The sequence below is a fragment of the Diachasmimorpha longicaudata genome, chromosome 1 (assembly GCF_034640455.1).
Source record: "Diachasmimorpha longicaudata isolate KC_UGA_2023 chromosome 1, iyDiaLong2, whole genome shotgun sequence".
Taxonomy (NCBI): domain Eukaryota; kingdom Metazoa; phylum Arthropoda; class Insecta; order Hymenoptera; family Braconidae; genus Diachasmimorpha; species Diachasmimorpha longicaudata.
The window spans coordinates 13,699,297-13,712,146 of record NC_087225.1 but is presented as its reverse complement, the minus strand read 5'-3'; the positions used below and the strand labels follow the sequence as shown (position 1 = coordinate 13,712,146).

Below are 12,850 nucleotides of genomic sequence, written 5' to 3'. Positions count from 1 at the left end.
GGCTATGCTGAGGGGCTGGGTCAGATGGTTAGGGGATGGTATTTTGCATTTTGTGATTGCCCAAATTGGGGCCCAGAATATGTGGTGGTAAAAAGAAGTTCAGGAAGAGTTGGGGGGTGACTGAGGGCGATTTAGGAGCGACAAAATCATGAAATTTTTAAGCTGCGATTTGTTATGAATATTTGGGGGTAGTTTGTAGAGGTTTTGCAATGGGGAATTCACTGGAGAAAAATCTTTTTCGTTCTGGAGTCAACCATCCTTGCACGTAAGGTATTAATCGTCAGACCGTCGGTTGGGGTATAAAGAGAGAAGAACACGTTCGAGGGAAAATAGTAATTGTTGAACTTGCTTCGAGTAAGTGGGTAGTACCCGAAGTTTATTCAAAGGTCTCGTTTGTCGGGAAAATATTTGCTCTATCGAACTTCGTGAGAGTCCTGTTTGAACTCGTGCAGCAACTTGACTATCCTCTAAGACAAATCTTTACCAAACTTTTGGTCTCGCTATTCCAAATATTTTTTTTTAAGCCCAGTGTACCAAGTTGTACAGAATGCTGACTTCAAGGAGGAAAAAATTGAGGAAATAGTGAGGGGGAAGGCAGTACTAAAAATGAAATTGTTTATAAAAAATGGAAAATAAGCAAAATTTGTTGTTTGAGTTTTTTCGATCATTGTGGATAACAATTCCTGGAATATAATTTTTTTCAGTAAATGCACCGGTTGAATACTGAGTAAACTAATCAAATTTTGCAAGCAGTTGAATTGTTATTTCTAGTAAAGTACTATTAAAATTTATTGCACTGACAATTAATAGTTTTTTCCCCAATCTGCAAATGCTTCGTTTTTCTCAACAAAATTCTAAATTTTAAATAAAAATGGTGGGAACAATAGAAGAATCATAACATGAAGAAAATCTCCCATAATTTTCTGGCGAATTTCACCCGAATTTTAACAATTTTTGACAGCAATCTGTCACCGATTTTCACCGACGAAAAAATCGCCTATTTTTTCTCCGGTCGTTCAACCAATTTTTCAACGATGTCACCTAGTCCTCGGAGTATTGTCCCATCAGCAGTATTTTTGCATGCCAAATTGCATAACGAATTCAGAACACCAATCACCTGCCCTCATTTTTTTTCTGTTATTCCGATCGCTATAAACGCCATTCCGGTGTGATTTCAATTCAAAAAAATAGACAATTGTTATCGAGAATGCGTTTTCCAATTCCAAAAGTGTATACTCCATTTACGTTTTGCAATATCATTGACCATCCGCAAAAGCTCGATTAAAAGTTCAAGTCTGATATCACGTATCCGCAACGGGGGATTTACGATAACGCGTTGAGGCAAAGTTTCGCCGGATATTCGAAAGCTCGATCGCTAACAGGCTATTTTCGATCGATAAAAAAACCGAGGGGACATTGAAAAAAGACCTAAAAAATGGAGTTTGAAAAATGCTCAGAGAGAATATTCTGGAATCCCCAAATCGATATGTGGTAAATCATCCGAAACTTTGATTAAAATGTTGTTTGTCATCCTCTTCGTTTTATCACCTGGACCGTTCATATTTACAACAGCGAAGGGCTTAATCCCCGAGGAATAAAAGCAGGAGATGGAAGTGAGATCGAGGGATCGCTCTAATCTCGTCACTTTAATCCCCACAATTTTATTCATTAATTACTGTACGCCCCTAACTTTTTTGACGAACAATTACTCACCCGGAGCAGTTTTTTATTTACCATATAACTTTTATTCAAAATAAACTTTGCTATCTTTTCGTTCTCACTCTTCTACATAAATAAATAATTCTAAGTAATTCAAATAATTCTCTCCCTGTTCAAATAAAAAGTCATCGATTAAAAATGAAACATCGTTTAGACATTTTTGAACTTAATGAACAATTTATTTGATAAATTTGACGTACGACTTTCCGAATTTTTTCTCATAATGTTGTTAAAGGAATAAACAATTTGCTACAGTGAATTTATCAGGCATGAATGAGATCTCCATCTCCTGTACTGTAGACATTCCCTCAAGATAACTAATCAGAACAAAAATATATTTGGAATAACTGGAAAAATGTCAGAAATTTTCGTTAAATTTCGACACATATCTCTGGAGGGGGGAAAAAAATCTTAATTTACCGGCAAGCAAATCAATCCTTGTTCTTCCCCTATCGCTGTCCTCGATCCCTTGAAGATCATCAGCCTCATCATCAAACTCTTCCCTCTGAAACTCTTTCTTATTTCTCGCTTCAGTCTCATCTAAAGTTGACGGTAAATCGTTCTGTCGTCTTGTTGCTTGACGAACATTAGCCCGATGCTGATTTGACGAGAACAGGACGGAGGGCGGTGGAGGCGTTGACAGTTGAGTAGCCTGCAGACGACGTCTTAGGTACCTAGCTAACAGCGTCTGAACTGCATCTGCCTCTTGATTTATGCCTAGAAGATGAGAAGATTGACGGGTAATTCTTGTGCCAAACTGACGAATATTTTCTCATCGCTTGTAATTTCGATATTAACAATATGTCCATCACGCGCGTCAAAATCAAGACTAAGTGACTTTTTTAATTTTTCAGTGAAATGGAATTTTTTCTATTCAAAAATATGAAGTGCGCATTGAATCAATGAATTGATATGTGGACATGATGTACACTGTTCTCGAACCATGTAAACAATGAAGAAAACATTGTCACAGGATATGGACACATGAATTCCGTCTTTCCACACTATCTTCTACCGTGAGGTCTTCCAATTGAATTTCCAATCAGTCACCCTCAATCCCTCATACCATGAAAGCAAAAGTTTTTATAAAATTTAAAGGTCGTCTGATTTCATGTAAAATCCCAGAAAAAATCGGCATCGCGATCGATGTATTTTTTCTCGAACCGAATATGTGGGAAATAAAATAGTCAGCGCGAGGAAAATTCTTGAATCAGCCGAAAAAATTGTCCAACCATTCCATAAGGAGAGGAGATATAAGATGCGGAGAAATGCCGACGAAAATAGTGAGACTACACGAGTTTTCCAACTTGTTTCTCTAGTAAATATCCAGCACATGGCAAGAGACATAGGCGAGCTCGATGTATGCCAACGCCTCGTAGCCTTGTGGGTCGTGTGATGTTGAAAATCAAGTTGCATTGGAATCCCCAGTGGTATTCCAACATACGTACAAACACATTGCGGATGGAAAAGATCTACCTCCAATCCCACACCATCTCACTCCGAAACTTTCAAATTCACCACTTCGATTGCAACTTGATTCCACATATCGAGAGTTTCCATGCATTCTTCGATTCAAATATGGTGATAAATGATGTTCCTGGTGGTTGAGAGATACGTGTTTACGCCGGTTCACATTGGTACGTTGAGATTGCACTAAAAAATCCGGCTCTTCCTCGTTTCACCTGCTCTTGTCGATTCATATTCATCGAATTGATTAGATAGACGACTCCGGGGAGCGTCAAGCACGCCTGTAAACAGTGCAGTCTACGTCGTGTCGGTTAACAATCATCGACGTTGACGTATACGTATACTGCGACGTTAACAGCTCTCCAACGATCCTCGGCGTCTAACGCAATCGCCGCAAATTCACTCCTCGAACGTGTCGAAACCGGCGAACACGAGAGGATGCATTATTTCACGGGATGAATTCGAGCTGGGGAAATTCACGGAGATGGGCCGATATGAGTGTTAGACACATATGTATACAATGACGATAACAACATTAGATAGTAACACAAAAATTACCTATTATTTTAATTTATTTAAACGAAATTTCTGTCCAGTTACGTGAGAATTTGCCACTGGGTCTGTGACCCCTCGTCTGTTTCTACTGATTTTCAATAAAAAATTTCTCAACATTTTACTTTATCTACAATGTAATTAAAAATTTTGAAAATGGTGGCTGAAAGTCACGGGAATATCGTGAAATAAAAACCAAAATTTTAATGAGACATTTATTGCAATTACAGATATCCGTCTCCAAATTAATGAAAATAATTAATGAGCAACTTTGAAAGCGGACGGGGATACAAAGCAATGAATTTATATCACTGACAATTTTGTGCATCAAAGGGTTTCCCCACAAAGCGTACGGAGAAATAAAAAAATATGGAAGGAGCCAGAATGGACGTGGTGGAACGGTGGTGACAAAAATTCGGGTGGAGGATCCTTTGAAGCGCGACGAATTTGGGAAATTATGCGGCAGGCGATTATGCGATTTCGTTGGCGCACATCCGGACATACATGAGGGGGTTCAAGTCTCCATCTATTGTATCACGACTGATAGATGCATGAGGAATAAAGAAACCTTCATCAGTCCGTGCCGTTTTCTTTTTAAAATTGTGTCAATAGACTGCTGGTGATTCATCGAGTGAAATCGAGGAAAATAAATTTGGAATTTGCAAAAATTATTCATTATTCCATATGTTATCTAATTTACTGTGAAAAAATGGTGACGTAGAATTAATTCTAGAATTATTTTCATACTTTTCTGTCGTTTTCCATTATTATTTGAAGCTCCGAATTTTAAAGTCATTTACAATTGCATTAAATGACATAAATAGATAATGAATAATTTTTCCATTTAAAGATTAAGTGTTTTAAATAATATGGGAATACAGATTGAGTCGAAGCCACACCACAAACATTTGCGAACACGAATTTTCGGTTGATTTTACTTCAGATTCTATCCTTTAAAATGCGACGTATATTCATATTAGTTTAATATGCGGGAAGTATTAAAAAAAAAAGCGAGAAGAGAATTCCTGAGGATGGGTGGCAAAGTTTCCGAAAGTTTGCCATGGTTATGAACTTTTATCGCGCCGGTTAATTACACGGGGGGTCGTGAGATTAAATTTTCATCGGATTTGTGAAGAAGCGCCGTATTAGAAAATTTTCCTAGATTTTCTGATGAACGAAGGAAAGTATTAGAAGACTCATCTCGTGTTTCAATCACTCTTTGGAAAGTGCTTCTGCTCATTGTATGCTAATGCTTCCTTTCAACCTTCTGTTATCTCAGTTGAAATAGCGATCATCTTTAAGTTTCTTACGGGTGCATCGTTGCATTATCTTCAGGAAACGCAATCATTTTCATCCGCAAGAATAATTTTTCTCACTCAAAATTACATTTAACTCTCATTCCGTTCATAATTGACATGAAACAAATTTTTTTATTGGCGAAAAAAATATAAAATCATTGAAAAATAATCGGTCGTTATTCAAATATCTTTAAGCATGCATCTTTCCCATTAGTACAATTAAACAATTAATAGTAAATGGGGAATTTTCCATGTTTGTACCCTCGTGATGTTTTAATTTTCAAATGCCTGGATTTTCTGAGTTGAAAATATCGTAAGCCCCGAGATAATTGAATTGATAACAATAAATGAACAATCCAAATATACGATTTAAAGCCGCAGATGTAGTACACCACTGATAATGGAAACAGATGAATATAATTCTGGAAAAAAAAATGGATAATGTATTTCCGATGCACGACGAGCGTCATTCGTTAATTTAACTGGGATTACCCGTTAATGTGAGATTGTTGTAGCTGCGGGTTGGTGTGAGGGGGTGAGTCAGGGGGTGGAGATACGGGAAAACGCATGATACTGTGTGTAGAGGCGCGTGGGCTCGATGGATGAGATTTACTACGCAAGTTTCGTGTACCGTGTCGCATGGATGCACCAGTGATTACAGTAAAATGAATACAGCATCACGAAATTTATGCCTGCTGTGTAAATAGAATGACGTTTTTTTTCCATGACACGTATTACTGTCATTAGTCACCGAATAATAAATGAAGAAAATAGATCGAGCGATATTACATCGTTACATCGACTGAGCAGTCCCCGAGATCAGTGAAAAAACTTCAACTTCAGCTTTCAGTTATGGGGATTACATATTACGGATCGCCTGGATTTATCGACTTCGGTGAGTTTATTAAGGTCAACTGTCAGAGCTAAATGAACGAACACTGGGGTATCCGTGAGAGCTGATAAAATTACATTCAAATGAAAGAGAATCCGAATTAATGCTCAACAATGATTTAACGCAGTGGATTTCAACGATCTACCGGTGCAACATTTTCTAAATGACTCCGATCGTACGCCTTTCCAAGTGATTAAATTCCATTAAAATTAAATCGATTGACTACAAAATTGAAACTTCATTTGGTTGGTGTTTGTGGGGAGAGATGATTTATAGTGGCACATGGAGAGAAATACACGGCGAGAAATATTTTGTCAAAATTGCGGAAGTGGATGGGAAATTTTCAATTGCGATATCATAATTTTTCATAGAATATTCTGTGAATTATGTGAATTAATTGAATTAATCTGTAATAATACTTCATGTCCAATTAATTTGTATTCAGTTACGGGGCGGGGGATAAAATCAATGGATATTTTTATCATAATAATAATAAGCCCGAACCTCAAGGGAACGTGGCTATCGTGAGGGGAAAACCGGAACAGGTGATCAGATCTAGGGTGAGTAGATATCAGTCTGATCCCTCCAATTTTGTGGTGGATTTTCGAAGCTGCTCCTCTCGCAAACCAGCCCTTCGGTATTTGCACTAGCTCAGACACCCGAGGTCGGATTATAGAGACACAGTTATCACTTTGAAGCTGGACAGCAGGATTTTTCCTCATTAAATATAAAAAACTAATTCCAATGTCGAGTGCCATGAGAATATGAGAATTAATTTTAAAATTCTGCAATCACTGGTACAATGATTATATCAGTAAATTATTGAACCCTATAAGATAACGAATGATTCATTGGAAAGAACAGTCTGTTTATAATTTATTTTTAGGTTTAATTGAATAAGAAAAATAAAAATAAAATATAATCGGCCACTTACTTATATTTTTATCCCTAAACTGCGACTCGACATCTCCAGTCAAAAAAATCACGCACAGCAGCGCAAAAATCCCCCCAATATTGACGTCCATCTGAAAAAAAAAGTAACAATTAATTAACAATACAATTTCCCCCATAAGCCTCCAATATTCATCAACCGAATTGAATAGCACCGAACTGATTGTCCGATCGAGATTAATAATTTCGTAACGATGAGAAGCCCTCGAGTATAATGAACCCCCAAAGCACCGAAAATAATCGATATGCAGACTAGTTTGAATTTCACGGGGTCATCGTAGACTGTGAGTGAACAATTCAACGGAAGGGTGAAGACACGTTTCCGGGGACTGGTCCCCTCAAATTCGCCACCACAATCCCACCGGTAGGATTATCCTCTGTTCGCTTCATCCAACCTCATCCCGCATATAATAGAAATCTCGACGGTTATTACCGTGCCATTCAGCCCCGAACGAATTATCGGCTGACTCCCTCCCACCCCCAGCCACCCCCTACCAGTCCACCCTTCGTCAATGACATCGATCCACACGCGTATAATATTCATCACACGGTGGAGTGTCACCCGGCACTCTTTTGGCGGAGAAATAAAAATATTAGCGGTTGGAGTGCATAAGGGAGGCATTACAAAATGAGGGGATGAAAAATGGTGACGCTTGTCAAACTGATGGGGGAAAATACGCAATTCCCACTGGCTTTTGCATTCTCATCACTGGGGACATGACATTCGAGTCGAGCTCCACATAGTTGACAATTTTTTAGTGAAATTTAATATTTTAAATACAAAATTATTTCGTTTTCCTGTGAAATTACAATTTTTCAATATTTACCCACCTTGAAATTACGTGCCATAACTAATTGACGTAATTAATGAAATAATTAGATGCAAGACTTTATTTTAGAATTGCAGAAATTGCTTGGTTGGGGTAAAACACGTGGACTTGACATTTGGAATTTTCATCAATTTCTTAATGAAGTGGTGAGTATTAATGGGGTTAATTATTCATTAATTTCCAGTTTATAACTAAAAATATTGGAGTGCATAAAGGGCGCACAGTAAATAAAGGGTATGGAATACTGTGACGGTTGTCAAATTGATAGTGGATAGTACTCCATTCCCCTGGCTTTTACATTCTCATCAGTGTTTGAATGAAATTCGAGGGAAAAATATGATGCGAGTGGGTGCATAGTGCACTTGGCGATTTGCTAGCTAATTGGTATTTGAGAGCGCCTCTCGGTAAATACCGTGACCACCTATACGTGCCGCACCATAGAATTGGGGAAATCAATGGGGTCATCGATTTTCTATTCTAGCAATGTTGGGTCCTTCAGTTGGGTGCATAAAGGACTTCTCTTTGTTGGTTTCATTTTATTCGCCTACAGCGGAATTCTGGATTTTCGCGATAATTGTTTTTGCTGTAACCCTCTAATGAGCGAATAAAAACGCAGAAAAAAAAATTAATTAATGTGTTATCAAATGCGATTTAAGTGGTATAAATTTTCTGGAATTTTTTTCCCATCGAGCAGGTGCTTGTTTTCTAATTTGAATTGTCATCGTGTATTTACATTTTCATAAACAAAATTTCCATTTCTCTAAGGATATTATTCATAGCCTTCACGTTACCTTCAGTTCTGTCACGTTACGAAATAGGAAGACTTTAATATTAATTGTGGACAGCATAGACTGGCGTAATTCAATGAATAGTCATCCGGGAAATGTGACAAAGGGGTGAATTAAGCGAGGGGCATGAAAAATTCATGGGAATTGCATTCCTCTCTCATTTGTAATGAATTACGTATGAAAGTAGAAAATCCATCCGTTTGCTCAGCCTTTTTCCTCTGATTTTACGTGACAATTATCCAAGAACAATTTTAATCGTTCACTTGGTTGGTAATTAATAGTGTACGAGTGTCTTCACGAGAATAATTTCCCAATATACATAAATAATACATGAGATGATTAGGTGGTTTGCAAGAAGGAGAGAATTTTGTCCAATATTCCGAGAAACTTGAAATTCGGTGACTTTTTTTCCTCAACCGCCGGTTCAATTGAAAATTCAATTTTTCCCATCGGTGTGGATACTCGCCAGAATATCCTCCATTCAACCCCCAATCCGTATTTATTTAACGGGAAAATCATGAGTTCTGGATAAGTTACTACTCTCTGAATACATACACCGACGCGTCAAAGACCACCCCCGGGTGCGAGGGTTCACGGAGATAGACATTTTTCCGACACACCACCTCGATATTTTTCCTCCTCAAGACGAGAGCTTATCCGCTGCCTTCGACCCACCCCCACGCCTGACTTGAAGAAAAATCCCCACCGAGGGCATCGTAAATGTGCCTATTTCCCCACCCCCTCGACGGCTATTTCACATTGAACAACATTACTCGGTGGAGGTCTCGAGTGCCGGATGATCCGTGCGTCTTCCGACGGCTGATGTTTAAACTCACCCCTCTGCGTTTACCCCAAATATTTCCCTTTTCATTTTTATACACTTCCGTTTTTCATCCAGTGCGATGTGCCGCAGCAAATATAGGTGGAATTCAACGGAGAATCTCGTTTCACGGCCAGACGACTAGCTGATCCTTTCCCCTTTATATCCCGTGCCATCAGTGGAGCATCTACTTCCCGAAGATATATTTTTACAAAAAATAGGGGAGAATCATTTTTAAATTGAGAGTATGCGTGACGAGATGGGAAATTTTGAAAAAAACCGTTACGAATAAATTGCAGATGTCAGATCAGTGCAATATTTTGTTTAAAATTTTTTGGTTTATTGAAACGACTGTTTTATACGGAATTAACTAATGTGTGAGGCCATTTCAATGAAAATATTTTCATTCAAATAAATAATTTATCTGTTCAATTTTTGCAAAAGAATATCCCAGGGAATATGATTGTTGGAAGGAAAAAATAGTGGGTTTTGGGAAGAACGGGGGACTTCAGATTTCTTCCGAAGACTATACATATACACTGGGAAGATGGACTGTGCTGATGAAGATGAAGAGAAAGATTTGTAGAGCTAATTTCTGGCAACCACGGTGGCCAAATCCCCCGGTCGTTTCCACTCCTCTCGTCCGTACCACTCGAGTGATAATTAAGCCTTGAGACCTTTCTGCTACTGTCTCTCTCCCGCCCTCTTGTCATGTCACCCTTTCGCCCTGGAGATGAAGATTTCTAGACAAGTTGACGACCACTTGGGGCTGAAGCTCTCACAGTTGATGATTAAAGCTCGTTCCCTGTGTTAATTTCACGTTATGCTCAGTGGTAGTGGAATTGAAATTTCATAGAAAACTAAATGTTATAGAAAGTCAAAAGAAACTCAAAAGTAGTGGCCAAAATCAGAAGTCAAATAAGTTGTTCACGTTCCACGTACCTGACAAGTTAAAATATTGGACGCCATCAAATGTAATTACGATTAATTCCGCTTGTTATCCATTCATTATTGGAATTCGCAAAATGTTAATGGCTGGTAATTGATGAGTTATTGATTCGTAATGATGCGCCTCGCTGGAGGGAGAACATTCGAAAATTATTGACGGCTTAATTAGTCAATGGTTCATGAAGTTTGAAATGCAAATACAACGGAAATGTTTTTTAGACGAACGACCGGGCTGGCTTTATCGTTATTTTCTGTTCATAATTGTGTTAGCAGTGGAGACGTATTCATTAACATGCAACGATCGTTTATTTGAGTTAAACAGATCGATCATTTTATCGTGCCCACTCGAATGAAATTTATTGATACCTCGGATACCTGATTTATGGAAACTCAGGAAAAAATTCCAAATTTTTACCGGAAAAATCAAGATTTGTTCATTCAGTTCACACGCGCTATTTCTCCGGATGTGCTGGAAGCAAATAGAATAGCGTGGATGGGGTCAGGGTAGTTAACCACTTGTTGAATCACCGATATCTTGGCTGAATGCAATATCACATCAGCAGGAAATTTCGCTCGACTTTACGCACTGCGTCGCACGCAATATGGATTCCGCATTGGGGGGTTGGATATTTTGGGACGGCCTTCGCGGTGGGTGGGTGGCATATTCAGGTGCCGTTGGTATGTGCGAGGGGTGAGGGAGGGGGGAAGGTAATGTATGCCGTCATCGTGTTCAATTCGACGGGGAAAATTAAAGACCGGAGGGGTGTCGATGAAGACAGTGGGGAACCAACGGTGGGCGATGCGGTGAAACTGACTGTGGTCTCGGAGGCAAATGCCTCACAACCCCCAGGAACGTTAATTAAACCCGTGATCGATATACCTGGATGTCCCAGGGACTCACCTGAGCCCTGGACAAACCCACCGTACATCGCCAAAGATCCCTCCAACGGGGCTCAGTATATTTTAACGTTGCGAAATCAAAAGCTCGTTTGTCATGTGATCCGTTGACGAGTCACTCGAATTTTCATTGGTTAACATGACCCAAGGAGAGGGGATGATTTAGTTTTTGCTGTGGAATGAATGATTTTCAATCGGTCGCAATTAAATGTGATTGATCTTTCTGAAATTTTTTTTTCGTTTGTCTTCTGTGAAGTCCCAAAAATCGGTGTTCAGTGGAGTAATTTTTATTTTTTACTGGGACTGGGCTGTTTGTTCGCCTTACGCTTTTCAGAATTTCCATCTGCAGAGCGTAATATCATGGAAAATTCATTAATTCGAAAGTTACGTGTGCAACTTTGATTCATTTCATGTCGCTATGGCAAATATTCCTCTGTTTGTACTCAACTTTGCGCCGTTTCTCAAATTATACTGAGAGCCACGCGTTGAACAAATATGAAGTTGGAATTTACTGACAATTAGATCAATACATTCGACATTTTAAATGAGCCCTGCACTTCACATAGGGGAAAAACTCAGGGAAAAATCCTCCGGGCGTGAAAGTAATATTTTTAATCAACAAAATTAATTCTTTCGATTTCATCATCGCACATCTCGCAAAAAAAACTGCACAATCCTCTGAATAATTTGCGAAAAATTCCAGTAAAATTTACCAGTGAGATAAAAATTTGACAATTTTTATTATTGATTTTTGTAGTGACTATCTAGTGAATTTTTTTCGACCCTGAATTTTTCTAAAAAATTCTCCACAACGATTTTTATTGGGAACAGCGAAATTAAGTCGAAGGTGGTGGGGCATTGTGTCTTCTCGAATCAAGAGCGCATAAGATGGGGGACGCGGGGGAAGATAGAAAGTCATGAGACCTTACACAATCGTTTCTGATTCCCTGGTAAGCCGATACCAATAACCAGCGGCTCTGCGCACCTCGCATAGTAGGGAAAAGACTCTTGCGCGTGCCAAACCTGTGTACGCAGGTCATTACTATCTCCAAAAGGACAGTGTAAGTCGATATTCCACAGGCAAATGTTCATTACCGTACGCCAAAAACGAAGGTTTGAATTTCGCACACTATTTCTCAGTATTTATCAAAGACTAAAAAACATCTGAGTGAAATAAAAAAAATATCTGAATTTTAAACGTGAATTAAAATCTTTAGCTATTCGCTCGTCTTCAATTAACGACTTATTTAGAGGTTTTTTAACATCTGAAAATATCTACGACATGTGAGGGAGATTCAGACGTTTGTTTTTTGGGTAAAAAATTGAAAAAAACTGAACAACTTTGAATTTGTAATGAGCGAATGAATAATCAATGCCAAATTATGATAAATTTTCAATTAATCAAACCATTCGTGGTTCCAATAATTTTCAAATTTGTTTCGTCACATTATCACGAATATTTTAAACTATCAAAATTCTTAAATTCAATGACATTTAATTTTTTTACCAGTTATTGAAGAAATTGTTGTCTATATGACGGCGGCTTTGGAGCTCTATTACATCATTTCCAATAGTCTTCCCGCAGAAATGAAATAAATCTCTGTAAATCTCTTCCTCATCGTTAAACGTGAATCAACTCTTTTGAGCGATTATAGTGTCTCGTTGACATTTGAAAATTTGTTTTGAAA

General features: G+C 38.4%; 1 protein-coding gene across 1 annotated transcript in view; it reads right to left on the bottom strand.

Moving 5' to 3' along the window:
• Nucleotides 1-12,850, bottom strand: part of LOC135162568 (low affinity immunoglobulin epsilon Fc receptor-like) — a 40,031-nt gene that overhangs the window by 17,203 nt on the left and 9,978 nt on the right. Inside the window, exons 2-3 of the mRNA XM_064121194.1 lie at nt 6,863-6,953; nt 2,140-2,436 (exon numbers count right to left, since the gene is read on the bottom strand). Of these exons, the coding sequence (XP_063977264.1) occupies nt 2,140-2,436; nt 6,863-6,953 (388 nt within the window). The remainder of the gene's footprint in view (nt 1-2,139; nt 2,437-6,862; nt 6,954-12,850) is intronic.